This window comes from Manis javanica, chromosome 12 (assembly GCF_040802235.1).
Source record: "Manis javanica isolate MJ-LG chromosome 12, MJ_LKY, whole genome shotgun sequence".
NCBI lineage: Eukaryota > Metazoa > Chordata > Mammalia > Pholidota > Manidae > Manis > Manis javanica.
Genome location: NC_133167.1, coordinates 8,361,737 through 8,387,801, shown reverse-complemented (window position 1 = coordinate 8,387,801; position 26,065 = coordinate 8,361,737). Strand labels below are relative to the sequence as shown.

General features: G+C 45.4%; 1 protein-coding gene and 1 pseudogene across 1 annotated transcript in view; one reads left to right on the top strand and one right to left on the bottom strand.

The window, feature by feature from the left end:
- The first annotated feature begins 424 nt into the window (after positions 1–424).
- LOC118968213 (Y-box-binding protein 1 pseudogene) lies at positions 425–14,023 on the top strand (annotated as a pseudogene).
- The window catches only part of SP110 (SP110 nuclear body protein), a 39,886-nt gene continuing 24,104 nt past the window's right edge, over positions 10,284–26,065 (bottom strand). The window contains 11 exon segments of the mRNA XM_073218005.1: positions 10,284–11,930; positions 15,717–15,847; positions 16,840–16,854; positions 16,857–16,982; positions 17,563–17,635; positions 17,912–18,019; positions 18,704–18,801; positions 18,804–18,836; positions 23,968–24,012; positions 24,828–24,970; positions 25,438–25,536. Coding sequence (XP_073074106.1) covers positions 15,737–15,847; positions 16,840–16,854; positions 16,857–16,982; positions 17,563–17,635; positions 17,912–18,019; positions 18,704–18,801; positions 18,804–18,836; positions 23,968–24,012; positions 24,828–24,970; positions 25,438–25,536 — 851 coding nt within the window. The 3' untranslated portion in view covers positions 10,284–11,930; positions 15,717–15,736.

The following is a 26,065-nucleotide window of genomic DNA, read 5'->3' as shown; positions in this document are numbered from 1 at the left end:
ATATGCTATATAAACACTTATCAGCTAAGAATGAGCTTGGGTAAAATCCCTAACAGCAAGAACAGGAAAGTGGTTCATAATAACCATGATAAGAAAATGTGGAATGAACCCAGGCCACTGTGTAGAAGAAAATCAAGACTGTAGAAGCATTTTGTTTTCCTCTGAGAAGGTCAAAGGCTATGGCTAGAACTACCTACTTGACGGCCAAGCAAAGATATATATGCAAGGGAGAGAACTGTATATTTCCCCCGGTGGGGGGTGGGGAAAGGGTGGCAGAGTGTTACTACAAACCAGGAGGACTGGTGGGACAGACCTGGCCTTGGAGTTGCTGGGAAAGAGCCGTCCAAAAAGACTGCTTGCCAAAGGAGAGAGACCCTCAGCAGGAAGAGGCTCAGTTGCCATTGGCTGCAGAGGATGATATGGGATGAGACGCACCCGGCAAGGATTGCCTGAGGATCGACTGAGGATCCTGCAGAGTACCACAGAAGAAAAAGAGTCATCACTGAGAATCGGCCCCACCCAGAAGATGCGAGCACCCTATCCACCCTTGGTCAGATGGTCTCTCCTGTCCCTTAGAGCTCCTCCCAAAGTCTACCTCTTCTAACCCTGGAGGAGTCACAGGCAGCCTGGGAGCACACGGGGAGCTGACTAGAAACCTTAATTCCATCTGCAACTTTAATTCCCCCCTGAAATGGAGCAAAACATATCCAGGGATTAGGGCATCGTTGTGGGGGCAAGGGGTGTTATGGCTACTTATGGCATTTGCTTAAATGAGATTGTACTTTGGAACTGAAAATGACCAAAGGACTTTTGATTATTCAGGAGTGACTAGGCAAAATGCAAGGCAAAACTGTAATGCAATAGCACCTCACACCTATTTGGGTGGCTGCTATGAAAAACATGGAAAAGAATGGGTGTTGGCAGGATGTGGAGACACTGGGGCTCATGTGCAGTCTTGGTGAGATTGTAAAATGGTGCAGCTGCAATAGAAAACAATACAAAGTTTCCTCAAAAAATTAAAATACAAACACCATATGATCCAGCAATCCCACCTCTGGATATCTATCCAGAAAAATTGAAAGCAGAGTCTAGAAGAGAGATTTGCATACCTGTGTTCACAGCAGTATCATTCACAATCGCCAAGAGCTGGAAGCAGCCCAAGTGTCCATCAATAGATGAATGGATAAACAAAATGTGGTATATACGCCCATTGGAATATTATTCAGCTTTTAGAAAGAAGTCCTGTCACATGCTACAACATGGGTGAACCTTAAGGACATTAGTGCTGAGTGAAATAAGCCAGTCTCAAGAAGACAAATACTGTCTGATTCCACCTATGTGAAGAATCTAAAGTAGTCAAATTCATAGCAACAGAAAGTAGGATGGTGGTTAGTGGGAGGGGCTGGTGCTGGGAGGAGGTGGGAATGGGAGTTGTCATTTAATTGGTACAGAGTTTCAGATGAAGTTTTTTTCAGGTGAAAAACTCTGGAGATCTTGTTTCACAACGTGAATAGACTTAACACTACTGAACTGTGCACTTAAAAAAGGTTCACATGGTACATTTTATGTATGTGTTTTTTAATTACAATTTTTTAAAAGCATGATAGACAAAAACTATGGGTTCTAAGATCTAACCCAAGTTTTCAAGGAATAAGGTTGGATCCACAAACAGGGTTTGAATGGCCCTTGGGGAAAAGAATCAGGTTGTTTCCTGCTCCTATCCTACCATATCTTGCTATTTCAATGTAATGGTTACCAGTTAACTATAAACAAGGCCAGTATTCATTATTCAGAATTTGTTAAAGGCAAATTTTGAAGGAAATTTTATTTCTAGCTATGGCATATGTAGGTATACCCATTGCCTAAAGCTGAGTATTATACATATGCTCTGTGTGTGTGTGTATAAACTTATATTTATCTCTATATGCATATACTGTTATAGGACCATTCTTGGCCAATTGAATCTGGCATATTTCAATGACTTAAGATCAGATTGGCTTTAGTTGTAATCATTATACCTATAGTTTATGTTGCATTAAACTTTTTTTAATTCAAAAAACTCTCAATTACTTGTGCCATAGACTGAATGTTTTTGTCTCCTCAAAATTTGTATGTTGAAGCCCAGTTCCCAGTGTGATGGTATTTGGTGGGAGTCCTTTGAGAGGTGGTTAGGTCTGAAGACAGAGGTTTTTATCTTTTTAAATTATTTAAAAGAAAACAAAAGAAAAAATTATATTTCATGACACATGAAAAGTGTATGAAATTCAAATTTCTATGTCCATAAAGATTTTTTAGGACACACCCACACCCATCCACTTAAATATTCTTTATAGCTGCTTTTGTATTATAGCAGCAGACTTGAGTAGGTACATGGCCTGTAAAGCCAAAATCATTTACTGTCTGACTCATTGCAGAAAAAGTTTGGCAACCCTAGCCTTTGGAGACAATACCCTGGCAAAACATGAAATTTGATGACTTTGATTTGAAATGCTATTCAGAAAAACTTGACTTTGAATATATTTAAGGAACACCCTAACCAACTAATATTCTTGGCATACATCTTTTTTATGTGCCCATAAGTGATGTAGGATTAAAAAAAACCCATCTATCTAAATAGGCTTAAAATCTGTTTGAATAAGTACACAGTACAAGTCCTAAGAAAGAAGAAAGCATGTGGCATAGTTTAATTTGCAGCCCTTTTCCCCTTTCCTTACAATATATAGTGTCTTGGACTCAATAAAACATGGTCACGTAAAAGATAAAATGTGAAAGAAACAATTCTCTGGAAAAGCCTTTGAAAGGCTACTTATGATTAGCAGGCTTGCTGAGTCAGTAGCTCTTTCTTGCACTTAGTCCACCCTGACAGTTGGGAAAATAAACTTAACACGGTGGTTCTGTGACTTCTCTTAGTGGCTTAGATACCTACTAAGGCCTCCAGGGAGAAGTCTTAAGTCTAGGGCTTTCTCTGGACTTCATTCAGCTGTAGAGGGGCCCTGGCAGCAGGAATGCCCTGGGCAGGTGCTGTTGCTAATCTTGCTGAGAAGTGCTCCCCTCCACCCCAGGGAGGGTAGCTGCTGCCAAAGAGGTCTGGGATGAGTTTAATTTGTTCTGTGTTCTCTGTTGTCAGCACTTCTAAGGATGGCAGGAGATGTGTCCTCACTTTAGAGAATTCACCATTGCTTTCCGATAAAACACGGAAACAAATGCTCTAAGATGAAACAGGCTGAGCTCTTTTTTTTTAAATCCTCGCCTACTCCTGCAGTGAAATGCTAGTCTGGATGAGAGGAAAGAAAGCAGGCAGTTTGTTCTAAGTCATTACACTGACTTAAAGGGAGAAGGGCTCTCGCAGCACCGCATGGCCTTCTTCTGGGTGTTACACCTTTAAACAGGCCTTCCACTACAAAGGTATTTGCAGAGAAAGTCTAGAAAATACCTCTGTTACCTTCAAAATTATAAATAATAAGAATTATTAATTTAGGAGACCATATAGATCAGGTGGGACCAAAATGTGGGTCTGACTTTGGCTGGGGGTAGGGGTCAGACTACTAGATCATGTCAGGTTTATTGAGGCACACCTGACATGCAAAAGCATCCGCCCCTTTTCCATGGAAGTTCCATGAGTCTTCAGAAGTGTATAAAGCCCCACAACATCAATATAACCAAGACACAGAACAGTTCTATCACCCCAAAAAAGTCCACCCCAGACTTTCTTTGCCCACCCCAGCTCCCAGCAACTACCAATCTGAGTTTAGTTCTCCAGTCTTTCCTTGACATCACAGAAATGAAATTACACCATTACCAGCTATTATAGTCTGAATTGTGTTCTCCCCAAATTCATATACGTAAGCCCTCACCCCCAGTACCTTAGCTATGACTGTATTTGGAGATGAGGCCTTCAATTAGATTAAGGTTAAATGAGGTCAGATGGGTGGATCTTAATCCAATATGACTAGATAAGGTGTCCTTATAAGAAGTAGAGACATCAGGAATGTGCAAGAACAGGGGAAGGCCATCTGAGGCCACGGTGAGAGGCAGTTGTCAGCAAACCAGGAAGAGAGCTCTCACCAGAAACCAGCCCTGCTCACACCTCGATCTTGGACTCCAGGCTCCAGAACTGTGAGAGTAAATTTATGATTGAAACGTTCAGTCTGTGGTGTCTTGTTGTGGCAGCCTGGCAGACTAACACACCAGCATTTGAGTCTGGCTTTTTTCTATTAGTATAATGATCTTGGAATTCACCCATGGTGTTGCATGGATCAGTAATTTGTTATTCTTTAATGCCAAATAGTATTCCACTGCATAGATGTACCACCATTTGTTTACTAGTTTACCTGTTGATGGACATTTGGGTTATTTCCAGTTTTTGGCCATTACAAATAAAGTTGCCATGAGCATCCATATACCTAGAAGGGGGTTGCTGGATCAAATGATAAGCTTATGTTTAATTATAAAGACTATCAAACTGTTTTCCAATGTGGCTGTACCATTTCATATTCCCATCAGCCATGCATGTGATTTCTAATTGTTCTGTATCCTTGTCTACTCTTGATACTGTCAGTCTTTTCCTTTTTAGCCTTGTTAATAGGTATGTAATGCTATCGCATTGGGGCTTTAATTTGCATTTTCATGAGAGGCAGTGATGTTGAGCATCTTTTTATGTACTTTCTTTGCCAATTTCATATTGTCTTGGATACGGGTCTTTTCAAATGTTCTGCCCACCCCACTTTTTAAAAAATTGGGTGTTTTGTGTTCTTAATTATTGAGTTGCAAGATGTCTTTATACATTCTGTATTCAAGTCCTTCGAGAGATACATGTTTGTAAATATTCCTTTCTGGTCTTGGCTTGATCGTTGTTGTTTCTTCCCCTAGAAGTATCTTTCAAAGACCAGATTTTCATTCTGATGAAGTTTAACTTATTCTGTTTTTTTCCTCTAATGCCTCATGTTTTTTATGTCCTGTCTAAGAAATCTTTGTCTAACCTATTATCTTTTTATTAGTTTAATGTGACTGCCATAACAAATTATCACAAATTGAGAGGCATAAGCCAACACAACTTTATTATCTCACAGTTCCATGGGTCAGAAATGTGTGTTCTTTGACCGGTTTCTCTACTCTGGGCCTCACAAGGCCAAAATCAAGGTGTCGGTGGGCTGGATTCTTACTGAGAAGCTTGAGAAGAATCCATTTCCAAGATCATGCAGGTTGTCATCAGAATCTAGTTTCTTGAGGTTATAGAGCCAAGACCCCTATTTCCCTGCTGGTGTCAGCCAGGGCTGCCCTTGGCTCCTAAAGGGCTCTCTCTCTAGTGCTTGAATACGGATCCCACCCCTCAGAGCCAGTAACAGTGCTTGGACTCCTCATGGCTGGAATCTCTAACTTCCCTTCTGCAGCAGCTGGAGGAATTGCCCTGTTTTAGGGGTCATGTGATCAGATTAGGCCCACTCGGATGCTCCCCAGACTCTAAAGTCTGTAGTCTTAAGAACATCTGTGAAGTCCTTTTGCTGTGTAACTTCACCTGTTCACAGATTCTAGGGATTAGGGAGTGGACCTCTTTGGGAAACCATCCTGCTGACCACAGTCCCATATATTTTCTCCCATGTTTCTTCAAGAAGCTTTATTGTTTTGCATGTTGCAGTCAGGTCGGTGAATTCCCGCATAAACATGAGAGTCGCAGTAGCTGAGCTGACTAAGTTTAAAGCCTCCTGTTCCTGTGGGTGAGACAGGATGAGGCATCTGTCTCTATGCCAAGGGGCACTGAGGACCCAGCCCGCCCCTGGGATTCCATCTGTGGGCATGAGACCTGGCGAGTCTCTCAGTGATAAAGTGTTTTGTGAGGCACTTGGGTTTGTGCTTCGGTCCTCCCCTGGGAGATTCTTTGCAGGGGCACCCTGACTCCCCGGCAGTTGAATCCCACCCTGCCCTACTCCTGTCACCACAGTGCTTTCTGGAAGCTGTGGGCTGTCGGTAGCTAGGGCTGGAGGGAATCCGGGTCCTTCCCCTCTGCAGGGCTTTCTGGCCCCGTCCTGTTCTGCACCCATCTGTTAATGTAGGCAGGCCAGCAGGGGAGGGCCAGGCCCTGGAAGCAGATCAAATTCGGCAGGTGCTGGCCCTGCCAGCAAAGGTGCTCTGCTTTCCGATATGGGGGCAGAGACTCTCCCTTTAGGCAAACCCCGGTCAGGCTCCTCTCTGCCGTCTTTGCCAGCGGGCTTTGACTTTGGACTTTACTGTCCATCCTTGTGGGCTTGCAGTTTCAGCGAGAATCCTGCCATGTCAGTATCACAAGAATCTCCCACCCTCAATACTTGATCACCCTTGGTATGTGCTCACCCTCGATGTCCGGTCAAATTTCCCATCCTGCATCCTTGGTACCTGATCACCTGGCCTGGCCTAAGCAAGAATCCCATTAAGTCTGTTCAGCAAGAATCCCCTTTTACCGCTGATGTTTCTTTGCAATAATTTTCCATCTGCTGAGCCCCCGACCTGGTCCTTGTTGCATTCAGAACTGAGCTCAGTTCTATACTGAGGTCTCTTTCCTCTGCTTGCAGTCTTTCTTAACTAGTTGTTTTTGACCATGTTAACTATTGCCAGCCTCTGGTTTTCTTTGACAGTGGGGACACCTTTCAACCAGGGTTCAGGTGAACCATGCAGACAGAAGCATCACAGGCCCGCAACAGTGGGCTGGCCCCCTGTGGTGGCACCCCATGTGGGAGAGGGGCTATTGATCTATCAGAGTGAAACAATGCTCTGGGAAGAGACAGGCCCAGTTATGGACAAGATGGACACAGGCAGAAGGGAGTTTGGTGGTAAAACCACTCACCACATGGGGGTTTGGCCCGGGTGCTCAGAGTGAGACCCCACTAATGAACAAGGGTCACAGGGAAGGAGCATACTGCTGGGGAAGCTCTGGTTACCACAGGCCAGCTGGTCAGACTAACTGGGAGAAGAGAGTCATTCCACCCACTCATTTATCCATTCACTCATTCAGGGAGTATTCACGAAGCACCTAGGAACCTGACGGGGTACACTGGCAAACAAAATAGACAAAAAAATTTTGCCCTTATAGAACTAATGGTGATGAGACAGACAGCAAGCACAATAAGCAGATGACATTGTGTGCAAGAACATGAAGGAGCGTGCAGGGACACAGGCGGCAGGTACAAGGGAGTAGGGGAGACGGGTCGGGGGTGGGGCAGGCTTCCTCGACAAGCTACAGGGAAGAACCTTCCAGACGCAGAACACCACTGGTAGAAAGGCCTGAGCAGGAGGGACTGGCCTTCTGGGATCAGCCAGGAGCAGAGGACCCAGCAAGGGAGAGGAGAGGGGAGGCGAGGCAGATAGGGTCTGAGGGGCTTAACAGGCTCAGTCTGGCTGCTGGGCTGGGAACAGGCTCTGTTGTGTGTGGGGGGCAGTCGGGAGGAGGCTCCAGTGATGTACAAGCGGGGAAAGCGGACAGGCTCCTGCAGAGCCCAGGCAGCGGTGGTTTTCCAGTGGAGCTGAGGACATGCGGCCAGTCCTACATTCTCACCACTTACATGCAGATGTGGCAAATCATGGGCCAGCTGTTTGGAGGGCTCTGACTCTTGTCTGGAAGGCCACTGGGGCTGGACCTTGGGATGAGTCAGGAATTTCCACCCCGGGGAGCTGTGGGAGGAGGGTGTTGGGAAGTGAGGTAGAGATAACTACCTTGCAGAAAATGTTGCTGAGAAAAATATCCTCCCCTTTAAAAAAGGTTCCCTGAAATGCAAACTATGTCAAGGAAGAAGGAGGCAGCCAGTCTCAGTCCCACTCACCTGCCTGCCTTGGCATATGGTCTCCCCTGGGCTGGGACTGGGGTTACTGCTCTCTTTGGGGGATCCTCCTGCTTGACCTTGGCCACAGTGCAGGATTCTGCCAGCTTGATGGGAGTTCTGCTCTTCCCCAGGAGGGAGTATGAAGCTCTGGGCTTCAGCTCACAGGCCACTGACGGGCAGCTGGTGAGGGAGGACCTGGGGCAATGTGGGTCGAGGGCAGGGAACTCTCCCTTAGCTCAGGCGATGGCACTGACTTGGCTTTACTGACCGGCCCCTGTGTGCCAGGCATTTTACATACATACTGCATCAAATGGTGTTACATTCCTTCTGAGAACTGAGGATGATTGATTTGGGGCACCCTCCATTGTCCGTCAATGTAAGGAAACGTTATACCCGCCAGGACGGAGGGCAGGTGTTCTCTTAGCAGAATAAAGCCCAGTCATTTCTTCATCTCAATAAGTGACTTCTGTGAAATACACCATGTTAAATAGTTACATACAAGAAGGTGAGGTAGAGGGACTCCGTCAGCTGGATGGAACTGTGACTCTTTCCAGGGGTTCAGGAGGAGGTGTCAGAAGGAAGTTAGTTCTTCACAGCAAGGTGTGTTTTGATTTTGGATAGTTTATGACAGAAGCTGCAGCCTGGAGCCAACTCCCACCATGCCCAGATACTCTGTCCCACGTCCCCTGGGTATAGCCCTGCCTAAATGTAAAGAGGGAGGGTGGTGTTTATAGTAGGGGTAACCCTCCACTCCCAGCCCCACACTTCCTGTTTCCCTCCTCACCTGGGCCCTAGATGGTGGGTGTTCCCAGTGCATCTTTCAAGATGTACCTCCTTGGGGTCCCTGGCCCTCAGCCCCAGGCCCCTCCTGTCTTGGCTTCATGCTTCCCCCTGCGGCCCCTGCAGCAAAGCATGCCTACTTGGGACCTGTCAATATTCTGGATTCTTTGTTTTTCACAACTACCTGTAGCCCAAATATAATGGGGCAGCCATATCAGCGTGACTTCACATCTAAATATAATACCAGCCCAGTATGCAAAAGCCTCAAAGCAAATATAAACATCTCAAGTTTCTCAAGACTGACTCACAGCAAAGGCTCTTAGAGATCATCTCCTCTCATACGTGTACACACTGGAATATCATTCAGCCATCAAAAAGAATGGGAAGCTGCATTTGCAACAGCATGGGTGACCTAGAGGGTATTATGTTAGGCAAAATAAGCCAGACAGAGAAAGACAAATACCATGTGATTTCACTTATATGTGCAATCTGAAAAACAAAACAAACAAAACCAAAACAGACTTCCAAACACAGAGAACACACTGGTGGCTGCCATGAGGGAGGGGAGTGTGGGATGGGTAAAACAGGTGAAGAGGATAAAGAGGGACAAACTTCCGGTTATAAAATAAGTCAGCCACAGGGGTGAGAGTACCTGGGGAATACAGTCAATAACGTCATACTAACTTTGTATGGTGACAGGTGGTAACTACACTTACCGTGGTGAACATTTAGCAATATGTATAATCGTCGAATCACTATGCTGTACACCTGAAACCAATATTATATTGTATATCAACTATACTTCAGTTAAAAAAAAAATAAAAAGTCTCTGCTTGTGCATCTGTCTGAGCCCTGCTGACAGCTGCTCAGCACTGACTTTCTCCCTCCCCTCTGCCCGGCCCTGCTGCCTTTCCTCCTAGAGCCTCCTTCCACTTGCTCTCAACACCCTTCTCTTCCTGGTTTAGGCTTTTTTTCTGCAAATGGCTTCATTCTTTCCTTATTACTGTTTCTGAAAACCAGTATCCACATACAGGGGTGCAGAGCCTGAAGACTAGAACCTTAGTGTTACCAGTGTGAATATATAAGGACACTAATCCTATTTGGATAAGGCCTTACCTTTGGACCTCATTTCATCTTTATACTTCCTTGTAAGCCTTGTCTCTACGTACTGTCACACTGGGCATTGGACTTTCAACATACGGATTCTGGGGGGACTCGGTTCAGTCCAAAACACTCCTCCATTGGCACCAAATAAGAATGAAAAATCAGAAACACAGATCAGGACAACTTAGTGATTTGCATTAACTTTCTATTTTGGTCTTGAGAAAAGAGAAGTATTGTGATAAGAAAAGTTTATATCCTTTGAGGTATACTTAATATACAGCAATAGCATTATTAAAAAGCTAAAAATCATAAGGTTGACTGTAGATTAGCAGTTTTTTTATTAAGGTATCACTGATATACACTCTTATGAAGGTCTCACAAGAAAAACAATGTGGTTACTACATTCACCCATTTATCCAGTCCCCCCCACACCCCATTGCAGTCACTGTCCATCAGTGTAGTCAGATGTCACAGAGTCACTACTTGTCTTCTTTGTACTACACTATCTTCTCCATGATCCCTCACACCATGTGAACTAATCATAATACCCCTCAATCCCCTTTTTCCTCCCTCCCCACCCTCCCTCCCCACCCCTCCCCTTTGGTAACCACTAGTCCCTTCTTGGAGTCTGTGAGTCTGCTGCAATTTTGTTCCTTCAGTTTTGTTTCATTGTTATACTCCACAAATGAGGGAAATCATTTGATATTTGTCTTCCTCTGCCTGACTTATTCCACTAAGCATAATACCCTCTGGCTCCATCCATGTTGCTGCAAATGGTATGATTTGTTTCTTTCTTATGGATGAATAATATTCCATTGTGTATATGTACCACCTCTTCTTTATCTGCTCATCTACTGATGGACACTTAGGTTGCTTCCATATCTTGGCTATTGTAAGTAGTGCTGCGATAAACATAGGGGTGCATATGTCTTTTTAAATCTGAAACTTGTTTTCTTTGGGTAAATTCCTAGGAATGGAATTCCCAGGTCAAATGGTATTTCTATTTTTAGCTTTTTGAGGAACCTCCATATTGCTTTCCACAATGGTTGAACTAGTTAACATTCCCACCAGCAGTGTAGTAGGATTCCCCTTTTTCCACATCCTCACCAGCATTTGTTGTTCCTAGTCTTTTGGCTGTTGACCATCCTAACTGGTGTGAGGTGATATCTCATTGTGGTTTTAATCTTCATTTCTCTGATAATTAGTGATGTGGAGCATCTTTTCATGTGCCTGTTGGCCATCTGAATTTCTTCTTTGGAGAAGTGTCTGTTCATATCCTCCGCCCTTTTTTTAATTGGGTTATTTGTGTTTTTGGGTGTTGAGGCATGTAAGCTCTTTATATATTTTGGATGTTAACCCCTTGTCGGATATGTCATTTACAAATATATTCTCCCATACTGTAGGATGCCTTTTGTTCCATGGTGGGTGTCCTTTGCTGTACAGAAGCTTTTTAGCTTGATGTAGTCCCGTTTGTTCATTTTTGCTTTTGTTTCCCTTGTCCGAGGAGATGGGTTCAGGAAAAAGTTGCTCATATTTATATTCAAGAGATTTTTACCTATGTTTTTCTAAGAGTTTTATGGTTTCGTAACTTACATCCAGGTCTTTGATCCATTTTGAGGTCACTTTTGTGTGTGTGGATTAGACAATAATCCAGCTTCATTCTCTTGCATGTAGCTGTCCAGTTTTGCCAACACCAGTTGTTGAAGAGGATGTTGTTTCCCCATTGTATGTCCATGGTTGCTTTATTGTATATTATGCTTGGGTTTATATCTGGGTTCTCTAGTCTGTTCCATTGATCTATGGGTCTGTTGTTGTGCCAGTACCAAATTGTCTTGATTACTGTGGCTTTATAGTAGAGCTTGAAGTTGGGGAGCTTAATGCCCCCAGCTTTATTCTTCCTTCTCAGGATTGCTTTGGCTATTCAAGGTATTTTGTGGTTCCATATGAATTTTAGAACTATTTGCTCTAGTTCGTTGAAGAATGCCATTGGTATTTTGACAGGTTGCTTTGAATCTGTAGATTGCTTTAGGCAGGATGGCCATTTTGACAATATTAAATCTTCCTATCCATGAGCATGGGATGAATTTCCATTTATTGGTATCTTCTTTAATTTCTCTCATGACTGCCTTGTAGTTTTCAGGTATAGGTCTTTTACTTCCTTCATTAGGTTTATTCCTAGGTATTTTATTCTTTTTGATGCAATTGTGAATGGAACTGTTTTTCTGATTTCTCGTTCTGCTAGTTCATCATTAGTATCTAGGAATGCAACAGATTTCTGTGTATTAATTTTGTATCCTGCAACTTTGCTGAATTCAGATATTAGATCTAGTAGTTTTGGAGTGGATTCTTCAGGGTTTTATATGTACAATATCATGTCATCTGCAAACAGGGACAGTTTAACTTCTTCCTTGCCAATCTGGATGCCTTTTATTTCTTTGTGTTGTCTGATTGCCGTGGCTAGGACCTCCAGAACTATGTTGAATAAAAGTGGGGAGAGTGGGCATCCTTGTCTTGTTCGCAATCTCAGAGGAAAAGCTTTCAGCTTCTCCCTGTTAAGTATGATGTTGACTGTGGGTTTGTCATATATGGCATTTATTATGTTAAGGTACTTGCCCTCTATACACATTTTGTTGAGAGTTTTTATCATGAATGGATGTTGAATTTTGTTGAATGCTTTTTCAGCATCTATGGAGATGATCATGTAGTTTTTGTCCTTTTTGTTGATGTGGTGGATGATGTTGATGGATTTTTAGATTAGCAATTGTTTTAAGTTGATGTATTTAAGTCTCATACTAAATGATCTAAGAGGAGGAAGGCTTTCCAGAACTTTCTTTTTCTTTTTTTAAATGATAAATAAGGAGGACAGAGAATAGATAGCCAGCATATGTATAATAGATGTTCTTGAATGTGAGCCCACAACAAATGGATCAGAAAAATCTAATGGAGCTGATAAAGAACCAAGTATGTATATTGTTTGAAAGGGCTCTGTGTGCCAGGCAAGATCAATGAAGAGAATATGACACTGGACTTGATCCTGTCAGAACTAACTAAATGCATAACTACAGAGATAAAGGGGGAACTCTGATGTCTGTCCACACACTAACAAAGAAACAGATTTCTGGCTGAAGTCAGATTTCAGTTGTAGAACAAAATGTCTGAAGAGAGTGGAACAAAACTAAATAAATTTTGAAGGTGAGAAGCTGCAATAAATACATATTGTAGAGTTCAGTCGGTAGCAGGAGCAGAGAGGGGGCCGCGGAGAGCCCCTGCAGGCCCCTGGCCCCGCCTCATTACCATCATACCCGCAGCTGCAGCAGCCAGCCTGCCACCATCACCGCAGCCACGGGCAGCCACGCGGAGACCCAGTAGCTGCCCGCCACCTGGCCCTCGGCACTGCCCACACCCAGCCTGGCACCATGGCAGCGGCACAGGGATTGGTGGCCAGGGCGGCCTCACACCGGGGGCACCTGCCAGCAGGGACTAGAAGGTCATCACAAGGAAGGTTTGGGGAACAGTAAAAAGGTTCAATATAGGAAACAGATGTGGTTTCATCAACAGGACTGACAGAGGAAGATGCATTTGTGGAGCGGACTGCTGTCAGGAAGAGAGACCCTAGGAAGTACCTTCCCGGTGTCGAGATGGAGACACTGGAGTCCAGTGATGTTGAAGGAGAAAACGGTGTGGAGGGAGCAAACGTTACAGGCCCTGGGAGTTGCAGGGCAAGGCGGTAAACACGCAGCAGAGTAAACATCATAGATGCTGTCCATGTCCAGGGCACCACACGCAGTCTCCAGCACAACGACCAGAACGGTGGGAGTAGGGAAAGAACGAGGGATGGGACAGTGCCCCCCAAGGCCAGGCCAGCAGCGCACACAGCTGCAGGTAAGGGGTCCATCTCACGATATTACAAGAGCCCACGGGAGTCGACCCCAGTATCCCAACCCTCCTGGGCAGGAGAAGTGATGGAAGGTGCTGACATGCAGGGGGCAGGAGAGCTGGGTAGAGCAGCGAGACAGAGTATGTGTCGGGGTGACAGCCCACGACTCTGCAGGGGTCCTCGCCAAAGGCAGCCTAGAGAGGATGGCAATGATATGGATGAGGAAAATTAAGGGGATGAGACCCAAGGTCGGCAGCCACCCCAGCGTCGGTACCGCAGCAACTTCAGTTACCGAGGCAGATGTCCAGGAAACCCTAAACGACATGGCAGACAGACAAAAGCAGCTGATGCACCAGCTGAGAATTAGTCGGAGGCTGAGCAGGACCGGCTGAGCCAATGCCGCCTTACCATCTCGCCCATCATCCCGTTCAGTCATCGGCGAGGGAAAGTGAGTATGAAATTCCAGCAATAAGAAATGAACAAAAGATTGGAGCTGAAGACCTTAAGTGATTGCTTGTTGCCCACTGACCAGATACCCAGAACTATGTGCACGATCTGTGCAGCATGGGGTGTTAGTATTTTTACCTAAACACGTCTCCTTTTGGTAATGACAAATGTGGTTTTTCTTTAAAAAGCCTGATCTTTCTCAATACACCTTTAAAAGGTTTTAAATTGTTTCCTATTTGGTCAAGTTGAGATTTCTAAGAACCTCGGTTTTAATTTGTAATAAAAGTTTACAGCTTGATTTTTTTCAAAAAAGTCCACAAATGGCAAGCACCCGTTAATAAAAATCTTAAATAATAATAAAAAAATAGCAAAACATGTTGTTAATTTATGAAAATAGAAGATATTCTGAGCTATGCAAAGACTCCGCTATGCAGACTTTCTCTCCCATGGGAAAGAAGTGAAAAATGAAGCAAGGAGAAGTCACGGCAAGAAAAGACCAGAAGGGGCAACTCAGCCAGTGAAACAAAAATACATTCATATTCTTCTCACGAATAGGGATTGTCATGTAACACGAAATTTTAACTTTGGCTTTTTGTTATATGACATCTGACATAGGAAATTATTCACATAATGTAGAAATAACAAAATAATGATACATAATGAATAAAATTAATAGAGTAAAAGATAAAAAACTTGATAATGAACATGCAGATCAAAAAACAGTGAACAGACAGGAATTGGGAGCTGAGAGGTGTAAGAAGTGACAAACACCTTGACTTAAATATCTGACACATTAAAGATATTTTATTTTTGGCTCTGGCATTCAAAAAATAAGTTATAAATATATTTGGAAAACTGGTAGGAAATTAGAAGAATTAAAAAACTGTTATGATTCCCTCCAGAATAGAAGGTGACAATGAAGAAAACATAGACAAAATACCATGGAAGTGTTCGAAAGAGAAAGAATGAAGTAATATGACAGAAATAAGGCCACTGTAAGCAACAAAAGCAGTGGCTGATGGCTTAGCAGATGATTCAAAAAGCGAAAGAACATCTGAATAATCTAATCACCACGAAGAAACAAAGAATTCAGTCACTATTATGTCACCAAAGAACTGTAGGCAATAATGTAATTTTATGACTTGGTTAATTTAAAACATGGTGGACTATTCCAGTTTATATAAAAAGGTAGCAAGTTTTATGTTATTTTACTAAGCTAAAATAACCCTAAATCTGACTATCACAGGATATAAAAACTTATAGCTCAATCTCATTTATAAATACAGATGCAAAATTCTGAAAATTACTGTCTGAAAGGGTATATTAAATGTATAATAGAAACAAAATAAATTCCGCACAAATTTAAAATTCAGCTTAGTTTCCTTTTCTTAGTGGTATGAGTGTGGGAATCCTGAAACTATTATGGTTGTAGTTTAGAGTTGAGCAAATGAGTAACTATTCTGTGGGAAAAAAGAAACACAGATATGACTGGAGGAAGACAGGAAAAAGGCCTGTGGTGTTGGGTGGGAATTACAGGCATGGAAGTGTAATATAAACATATATATGTGTACAAAGAAACAATAAAAGATGAAAGGAGTTACGGGGTAGCATGACGTGTGAAGGGTCTGGATTTAAGTCAGGAGGGTAGTCAGTAACATCTCAGATTCGTTGGCCATCTAGCCACAACCAGGGTCACATCATCTGGATCCTGAAGGTACCTTAATCCTCCTAGAACAGGTCAGGGAGCCTGAAAGATGTTCTCAGTGGATCCACAAAAAATAAGCACTTCTTTGAGGCTCTTTTCAAATTCAGCCTCTATATCCAGTCCCATCTGACCAAAGTCAGAAGTCTGAAAGAGAAAAAGCAGACGATGTGTAAAGACAAAGAATCAGGACCATCAAAACACTCACATTGTTTTTAGTGCTTCCCCAGCAGTCAGGCAGAACGGGTGAGATGCTCCTGTTCGATACTAAAATATTGAGCCTCTGCCTGGTTGTCAACTTGGACCCGACAGTTGGTCTAGACTGAAGAGTTGACTTTGATCCCTGAAAAAAGTTGGGGCTTGGTACAAAATAGATACAGATAAAGCATTTCTTGAAAGCCCACTCTTTGAGAGAAGGATGACCCTTCCCTTGTCTGAGGCTAAGACTGTGCCAGGCACTGAAGTTTCCCTGGTCAACTCTATCTTCCTCCAGCTCCACGCATGAACCCCAGTTTACAATTTGTGGTTTGTGAACATGCCAACTTGTGGAGCAACGGAGGGAAGCTGGGTGGAGATGAAAATCTTCCTTAGCTATGTCCCAAGAAATATCATACAAGTGATGGTCAGACGCAGAATAAATTTACAAATGTCCTGGATTGTGAGATAACTTGATTAGTTGTCTCTCCCTACTAACAAAGGATGAAGCCAGCACCATGTGAGGGCAATGCTGGATGTTTGAAACCACTGGGAAATTTAGGAGTAGACAAGTCCAAGCACAAGCATCCCGGAAGTTTATTTCCTTATGTTTAATTCTTTCATTTATTTCTCTATTTCTGAGGCATAAAGAACAATGTAAGCACAAACTGCCTTTCCTCCCAGATTGAATGAGGCAGGATGAAATGATCTTTTCTCGGTGGATCAGCCTGCCCTGCTGGGATTTGAGGTGGATATTTTTAAACTACTGTTTGCAAAGATTCTTCCCTATCCTGTGTGACATCCTCTTCTTCACTTACGGAATTTGGAGCAAGTATCCTTCCATAATACTTGTCTTTTTGAGCTCTTTCCAGGAAAGTTCTGCTGCCCCAGCAATTAGGGAGAAGTGGAAAGGACATGAAAAGGGAGCAAGAAATGCATTTTACCTTGTAAAATGTTTTTTATGGTTGAAAAAGATCAGGCGCATGTCCCGCACGAACCATGCTGCTGTGTACACTTTCTCAGTCAATCTTTCCTTGCCCAGGCCCAGCCACATGGCTTCCTTAAAGTGCTCACCGTAATCATGAATCTAGGGGCAAGGCCACAAAAGGGGCGATGTTAGCACAGCCATCTTCACTGGAATGGATTCAACTTAAACACAATACAAGCCTTTATTTCCAGGCTAATAATGAAAACAGCATCTGACATCTGTATGCCAGGCATTGTTCTAAGCACTACCACTTTATTAACATATGATCTACAATATGTGATAGGTACTGTAGTTACCCCCACTTTTATAGATGAGGAAACCAAGAGACAGGGGGGTTAAGTAACTTACCCAAGACTTCACAGCTTAAAAATGGTAGAGCTGGGACTTGAATCTACAGTTCAAGTCTGTGTCTGTGCTGTAAACCCTATGCTATTGGTAAGAGACATTCCCACCTAAGAAAAGGTGAAACTGATACACGGGAGGTGAAGCAACTCACCCAGTGTCCCAGAACTAGTATGCGGTGGTGTGGCGTTTGAACCAGGTGGTCCACTCTCGGCAAACAGCACCCACAGGACTCAGTCTACAAACTTCTATTCCAGGTTTATTCTACTCCACATTTCTACAGTGAGTTTTATATAACAGAGATGCCCAGAGGGTGAGATCATAACATATAACGTACATTACGTGGAGTCTCTGCAAAATAGGAGCTTTGTGGATGACAGCAGGCCTTCAAGAGGAGGAACTCACATTTGTGTAAAAGGTGGAGAATGCTTTAAAGTGAAATGCATCTTGGAGAAAGTGAAACCAGGCCTGCGCCCTGACAGACATCCATGAACAGGAGCAGCCGAACACAGCCAGCCCTCCAGCCGCATTTGCCAAAGGGCCGCGGGGTGGGTGGACTTCTGCTCGCGCTCTTCTCGGGCACTGAGTCACCATCTTCCTGAGCGAGACCCTGCAGGCTCCAGACTGCTGTTTGACTTCTCCACGGGAGTGGAAAGGAGAGGCCTGGGGCTCCCACCCAACTCACCAGCTGCTCCTCAGGCCTCATCAGCCTCGCCAGGACCTCAGCTTCCTCGTGGCACTGGGGGCCTCCTGAGGCCTCCCTCATCCTGCAGAAGGTGCAGCTCCACGGGCTCCTGGGAGGTTGGGTGTAAGTGAGCACAGGGCAGGGGCCCCAGAACAGCCACTGTCCTCCTTTCTGGGACCACTGAGGGGCACAGTGAGACAGGGAGGGGAAGAAGGGGACACCTACCAGAGTTTGCAAGACCCCCCACCCCATGGGGCCCTGGCTGGTGACCTCCCCCCAAGGGTGCAGCAGGAGGGACCGTGGGTGGAGGGTGTGTTGAGGTGAGTGGTGGGCTCTCCTCCCACCGTCCCAGCTGCTGGGAGCCCAGGGTGCCCCACCCACCACGTGGAGTGTGGACAGTGGGCTTCAGCCAGAGCCAGGCCTCCGTCAGCCTGCTGGGACTTGGATGAAATGCAAGAACCAGGTTGTTTCCTGCCTTTCCTGAATAAGCGCAGAACACAAGTAGCTGGCTTTTCCAGTCCCCAACCCCTCTTTGGGTAGGAGTTTGGGTTGCAAAACTAGGAAAGGACATCTCCCAGGGACAGTGGCAGTGTGGGGTCCACATGGCTCAGCCGTAACTCAGAGAGCCGGAGGTCACGGCTGGTACCACGCTGACTGCTGCCTGTCAGGCTGCTCTAGGTCACCCCCAGCCAGAGGCTCACGGGTCCTGCTCTGCGTCTGGACGGGAGGCCTGGAGGCAGAGCCTGGCGGGGGTGGGGGGTGGGGTGCATGAGGCGGACTGTATCTCACTAACCTCTCTGTCTCCGCAGGCAGGATGTGACAGTCCTCGTGAAAGGCTCTCGGGCAAGTGTCACAGGGAAGCAGTGGTCCCCCCAATGCCCCCCCCCCACCCCGCAGCATACCTCACATTCCTTGGAGTTTTCCTGCTAGAAGGGGAAATAGGGGCACTGCTGGGACCAGGAGACCTGCGCAACGTGGCTGCCATGGGCACGGGGCCATCCCGTCCTCGTGTGTCCCCAGGGGGATGCTGCCACCTAGCTGACCGCGGTGCTCCGGGAGAATGCTGCTGGGGGACAGGCTGGCCGCTCAGCCGCCCAAGAGCAGGTCACTGGAATGGTCAAGGCACCACTTAAACCACAGATTGTTAGAGCTGGAAGGGCCTGGAAGGTCATTTAAGCCCTGTCTGCATAATGTGTGTGAGAATCAGGAGCATCGGCATCACTGGGGGTGGTAAGAAACCTACTAAACTGAAATGTGCATTTTACAGGAGCCAAAGGGGTGGGGTGGGGTGGGGTGGGGGTTAAGTATGGGAAATTTGAGGAAACACAGCTTTGGGCAGCTCCCTCCTTTTACAGGCCTGGAGAGACTAAATGCTTTTCTCTGCAGAGTTGAAGCACCTTGGTTGCTGAGCTAGACTGGCCCGCAGGCTTCCTGGGCTCATGGCATCTGTCTGCCCTGGGCAGGCCTGTGGGCGGATGCAGAGATAAGATCCTGGCTGTGGCTGATAAACAGAAAGACAGGTTCACAAGGACAGAGCCCTGAGGTGGAGATGGGTTTTTCTGTGGACCCGAAAACCCAGATGGGTCTTTCTCGTGGCCTTAAAATGTGAACCAGTAAATTCCAGAAGCGATTTATGTGAGGAACACAGTTTTCACTGCTGGACAAAGGCCACAGGTAAAGGCACCCAGTTCCACTCCCAGCCCCACAAGACAGTTTGGGGCTCCCAACGCCCAAAGGGGCGTTTCCTCTGCACTCGAAGTAAGAGCCAGGAAGCCCCATCTGCAGCAGCCCAGCCACCTGCCCTGGGGAGAAATCCCACCACACCCTCGGCTGTCCGTAACGCCAGCACCAGGATCTCCGGGTGGGCAAAACAGAGGGATGCTAATGTTTTAACCATTCTCAAAACTAGCCACTCAGCCAGAGTAAAAATTCCTCTTGACTGGGGGATGGTGTTTGTCTCTGTCTTAACCGGAGGCTTCCTGAGCAGGCCCCTCCACTCCCCAGCCTCCAGGGCTTCATACAGAGGGCTCCCCACACCCTGGAGGTCAGGGGATCTTTCTGGCCTTCACACCCTGAGCTCATTAGTTTGCCTTTCCTTGTCCTTGGGGTTGACACTCAGTGGCCTTCGTTGTCCCCTGTCACCTGGCCTGCCCCAGTCCAGGGTGCAGATGCCAGACCTACCCACTCCTCCTAGCTGGGACCCTGGTTGGGTCCAGAGCCCCAAGCACCCCTGTCATGTAAGTCTTGACTTTTTTTTCTTTTTTGCTAATACAAGCTCCCGAGTAAAGCTTCAGTTACCCCGGCATCCACTTCAAAGTCGGCTATCTTGAGCAAACACGGCGCCAGCCGCACAACTAGATAGAGCCAGGCGGCCTCCCACACTGAGGCCCCTTTGTTGTAGAAATCCTGGCTGATTTTGATAACTGACCACTTGGGCCACTTGTTTTTTCTCTTCCAGTGCTTTAAATGCCCACCATTAGGTTTTAAATTCACCAATAAAGAGAGAGCCTGAGAAAGCAGAGGCCTTAATCCTAGACCCCAGCTCAAAGTGGACCCCCAGGCCTGTGTGTGCTAGTTAGCCAGGCTCTCTCTACCTACCACCTCACTGCAGGGCCCAGGTGCGCTATGACATTTCCAGCTCCTGTAATAAACTTTTATTTATTTCAAAGTTTCCTGATGGTTATTGCTGAAGGGCGTCTTGCAATTATAAAAAGAACCAAAGGGCTGGTCTAACCACAGCGTCGGGTATTGGAGCCCGGCAGAAACCCCCAACTGCTGCCCTTAGAGAGGAACAGCTTCCAATACACGTGACATGCTGGAGAAGCGGCAGAGAAAGGCCACACAGCTCTGCCACCATGTTCTACAGTAACAAGGGTCCAACTCTGTTTCTGCTGGTGGCTTCAAGGCCTACCCCTCCCTCTTGCCAAATCTGGGCCAGTTGATGAGAAAGCGCGTGTGCTCCCTCCCTTGGCCCAGTGGGAAGCCCCACCCAGACAAGCCATGCCCCAGCCAGGGAGCCCTGGCACCCCTCCTAACCGTCATGAAACCGCGGGCCACTCCCTTTCTTCCCTCCAGCCGTGTTCAGACCAGCCTGGGCGCCTGCTCTGCTCTGCTCTCCCAGAAAGCCTGTTTGCAGATAACAAATATTTTCATACTCTCGGTGCATGTGCAGCATCATCAGTTTCAATATCTGAACCCAGTATTTGGTGGAGGGCTGATCCCACTGCCCTTCTGGCAACCACCAGACAAGCAGGGGGTCTAGGTGACCACCCCCCCCGGGGGTCTTCCCTGCTTGTTTTATGACGGGCTGTGTTCCCTGCTGGCTTAGGCTGTGAGCTGTGCTGCTGCAGCTGGGCGGCTGCACTGGAGTCGCAGTTACCACCAGGGGGTGCCCTTCAGTCCCTCCAAGTTAAAGAACAGGCCAAATTGGGTGGCTAAATGGAGAAATGACAGAGATGGTCGCTCGCGCTCTAAATAGGTCTCATATAATGAATTTTAACCCTTGAGGGCCATGTTTTATTTATATTAGATTCTATTAACTATTTTAACAGAGGGGAATGTCCTTGGGCTCCATTTTGTAAAGCCAATTTTAAGTGTCAGACCTAAAATTATTTTTCCTCATTATTTGTTGGGTCAGAGCATGCTTGTCCACTATGGGGTATTTTAGGGCGATGGTGCTACGACCATGGGCCACTTAGGTAAGGCAACAGTTTGATGGTTAAGGTGAGGTACACCTGTTTGTCCTCTATTTTATTGGTAACTACCCTGAAAGTGTACAGGGTACCTTGTTAATTTTAGTGGGATACAATTACTCACAAAAGTCCCTATATTCAATATTATTGTAATTACTGATGCCATCCACTTAGCAACCAGTAAGTACTTTGCTGTCATGAATTTGGCTAGTATGTTCTGTTCAGTGCCCATTTCAACAGCATCTCAGCTGCAGCTTACTTTCACCTCTGCAGGCAACAGCCCCTTGGACCTGGCTACCACGGGGTATTATCTCAACAGCTTTGCTATCACACACAACCTCTGCAGGCAAGATCTTAACTGCATCCAACTGTCCCCAAGAGCACAAGTTTGACACCCACCAATGACATTCTTCTCATGTGACAGACGTACTCATTCAGAATATACAGTTACTCACAAAGGAGCTCATAAAAAAAGATGGGCTGTCGCTGTATACATAATACAGTGCAGTCCCAGCTCAGAAAATTTCTGGGCATTATTTGGTGGGCTGCTCAATCCCTGACAGTCAAGAAACAATCATTGACCTTCTCAATACCCACAAACCTGCCCAACATCTTTGAGGCCTGTTGAGTTCTGGAGGTAACATGTTCCTCATTTACAGATTTTTGGTCTACCCACTTATGCTGTTACTTGCAAACTGGCCCACTTTAAATGGGGATCCCTCCAAAGAAAGGCTCTAGAATCTGTCAAAAATAAACAAACAAAATGCAAAATCAAAAACCAAAATGCAGAAGCTGTCCTCAGTTCCACATGATACACCAGCAGAGCAGCATCTTCTGGCTACACACCAGCCTCTTCTGGAGGAGGAGGCTCCCACAGTGCTGGAGCCGGTGGCTGCCTGCCAGCTGCCCATTTTGTCTTAAGTCATGGGAGAAGCACACCACGGGGCAGCCACAAAGCACATTTGGAGTATCAGTCAGGTCTCTCACGTAGACAGAGCTAGACAGCAAGGGAGACGCAAAGGTGCTGCACTGGGTAATGAAGCAGAAGGAAAGGCCTGTGTTAGTCCATTCGTTGTCAGATTCGCACTTTATTCTCATGATCTCTGTGGGGCTCCTGACAGGTGGAACTGAAAGGTCATGTCAGGTGTGCCCCTGGCTATCGTGTACAGACATGTGGCATTACGAGTAAGAAGGAACTTTAATATTGGGGCCATTAATTAATGATTTGGACTTTAAATATCTTTTCTTATGATTATAAAATAGTAAATGGTGGTTATAAAAATTTCACCTGTATGTAAATGTAGAAATGGAAGGCAAACGTAATCCTATCCCAGGATAACTGATTCTTTCAGATATTTTTTTCACTTCCAGACCTACATATCCATGTAAGCAGAATTGGGCTCTTTCCATACATATTACTACAAGTTTAAATTTCCTGAAGCTTCCCCGACCTCAAAACCCTTGGGCTCCATTTTGTAAAGCCAATTTACATCGACTGAAGGATGAGTCTATACCTATGAATCCATGCATTAAAAAAACAATCATTCTGTAGATGTATGCATTTATTTTATAATACTGGCAGACATTTGTATTCTTCCCTAGTGTTTTACTATTACTGGGAACATCCCGGTATAGATCAAGGAATTTTGAATCAGCATAGAAGAGATGGTTTATACAATAACCGGCACTGGGGGACCGGTGCCTTGTAAACTTAGACTGACCCCAGCCAAGGGTCAGGCCACGTGGGAGAGGACAAAAGGGGAGAGGCACCATCGCCTCTGCTGGAGGTTCACGTCTGATGGGAAGCTCATGAATGGGGCTCATGTCTGGAGGGCAAATCTAGGCTGAGGAGGAGCAGCTGGGGCAGCCAAAGGGTGACTGCCACTGTCACCTGGAGGTGGGAAGCTCAGTCCAAACACGTGACTCCATTCTGGTGCTACGGATAGCAAGCATGCTGAATCGAGGAATACTTGGTGTTCAGTCAAGGATGATTTTCTTGCCATTTCACATACGGTTCTTGTCTGATTCAATGTCACGTTTACTCTCCAAGCTAGAGCACTGTTTCTGACATCTTTGTTTTGTAATCACCCAAATATCCAGGTCTTTTTTCTCAAACACATTTACAACATCAAATTTTGTCCTAACCTTTATTTTAAAGAGTTATTTGCTTCCCCACCTCAAATTTACTATGAAAATTATGGTGGCACGGACATGTACAGTGTGTTAAAGCAGCCGTCCTGAAGATATAATGCCTGAATGTGAAGGTGACTCAGAGGGTGAAACCTGAGGACTCGGTGAGCCTGTGGACATGGAAAGTCTGGAACATGCTGACGGAAAATGTGGTAGAAATTCACCTGCTATTTGCCTTTCTCTTGAGACTTTGTCTTGGAGGACATACCAAAATTCCTTCCTGAAAGAGAGAAGGGGGGTCGATGAATGATATTATTCTGGAGGCTTCTCTTTCATAAATATCTTTTGTAAGTTCCCACTTCTTAGTGAATATCTGTACCTGGACACCCTACTGGGTCGCAGACCCAAGGTATCTAAAAGAAAAATTAGCTTCCAGCTCCAATCAATTTTTCTGAACTTGATAAAATGATTTCCCCCTGTTCTTCAAGCCCAAGATCTGTTCGTTTTTTTCCCATTCGTTTTCCACTCACCCCTTGACCTTTCTGTTTCTTCCTTGCTAGATAAAATCCTTATGATTTCACCCCAGTGATAATTTTTTTGAGTGTTATTGACAGGCTTTGCATTTGGTTCTGGGATCACAAAGAACAGGACCTTTGTGTATTGCTCACAGGGGACAACAGTGCCGGGGATAGTGTGAGAGAGAGGCTCACCACGAGTGTTCTGGAAACACATCACCAGAGGGTGCCCAGGGAGCTGGGTCTTGAGATGTTCATTGGTGGAGGATTCAGGGAAGCTGTCACAGAGGTCCGTGTGTATCTGGTTTCCTTTCGGCCCACCCTACCCAATGCCACTGGGCTAGCTCTTTAAATCCGTCCTGATCTCAAAACCCTTTGCGTGCATTTCAAGTTCTCTACCAACAGTCCCAATCTGAGTTCGAGACTTTATCACCCACAACTTCTTCTATGAATGTTGACCTCTTTCACAATCACACTGTGGAATCCTAATGGGAATTTCTTCACATTTCAGTTATTGACATACCAGTCATCCTTCAAGGAATTAAATCTGTCACTACTCTGTCCTTTGCCATTACGATACCTTCAGCAGTTGTTTTAGGGTCTTCCCTCTGCAGTGTATACTCTGCTTCCATTTTTTTGCACTTGCCCGTTTTCCTTCAATTTCAAATTCTTTTGGAGTGAACCAAACTCCCTTCTCATCCTGAATGCACTTCTCTGAAGAGCCTATAAGACAAAGACAGCTCCTTCCAGGATCGACTTCCATCCTCGTGAATTCATCCGAAACCTCCAAACCCCTAGCTGTGGTGTTCCATCATTCTGGGTCCAGAGAGACTCCCTGGGAGGTGTAGGTGGTGGAGGGAAGTATGGAGTTCTCCTCTCCATTGAAGGAAGTCCTACAACCTGCCTAAGTGGAAGATGGAGTGGGAGAGAATTGGCATTTTATGTGACACCTGCATGTGGCAAGTACACGGCGATCTGTATCACGTGGTCCACAGGTAATTGCCCTACAGAGTGGGGTGGCCTGGCCCCAGGTGTACCATGCATGACACAGGAAAGTCTGCAGATCCTTCTTTTTCTGCAGCCTAGCTTGCAGGGTCCATTCCCTGAACAATTACACACAGGGCATTTGCCTCCTTTTTAGTGATTTCTTCATCTAGAGGGTCCAAAGAGCAGAAGATCAAGGAACTCACCTTTTTTCAATTTCTTCGTATATAAAATCCCTTTTGCCTCACCACAGGTCACAGGAAGCTTAGGAGCGTGAAAATCCACGGTTTCATCTTTGGGTTGTTCTGAAAGTAGAAGAGAACAGTTCAATGTGACGTGGTCTTCATTCTATCTCCCTGGTGAATTCTCCTTTGCACAGATTCTAATAACGATGTAAGTGGCATTGGGGAGCATTCTCTGGTTAACTTCCAGGAAGTCTTCCATTCTGAGTGGCAGATTAGGTATGCGTGGAGAGCGTTTCTCATAAACAAAACCAACACCGCCAACACTGTGTCAAAATATTTCAGTGAAACATAGAGGACTTCTTCACTGAGTGTGTTTTAATTCACAAGCTGCTGGGTCAGCAACTAATATTCCTTTATTTCATAAACCTCCTGTTTATCTCTCTGTGCTCATGGAAGCTGCCTATCCTAAATATTTCTTTGTGGTCACGTAGCTGGAGGAAAGTTCTTCGTGTAGGATCTTATTGCCTAATTCAAACCAAGGAGGGGGTAAGCGAGGCAGTTAGCACTGCAGGAAGAGTGCTGGTCTTCATTTTTACTGTCTTCTTTTACTGTTCTCTTGGTTTTTCCTCTATGAGTAAAAGAAAACCTT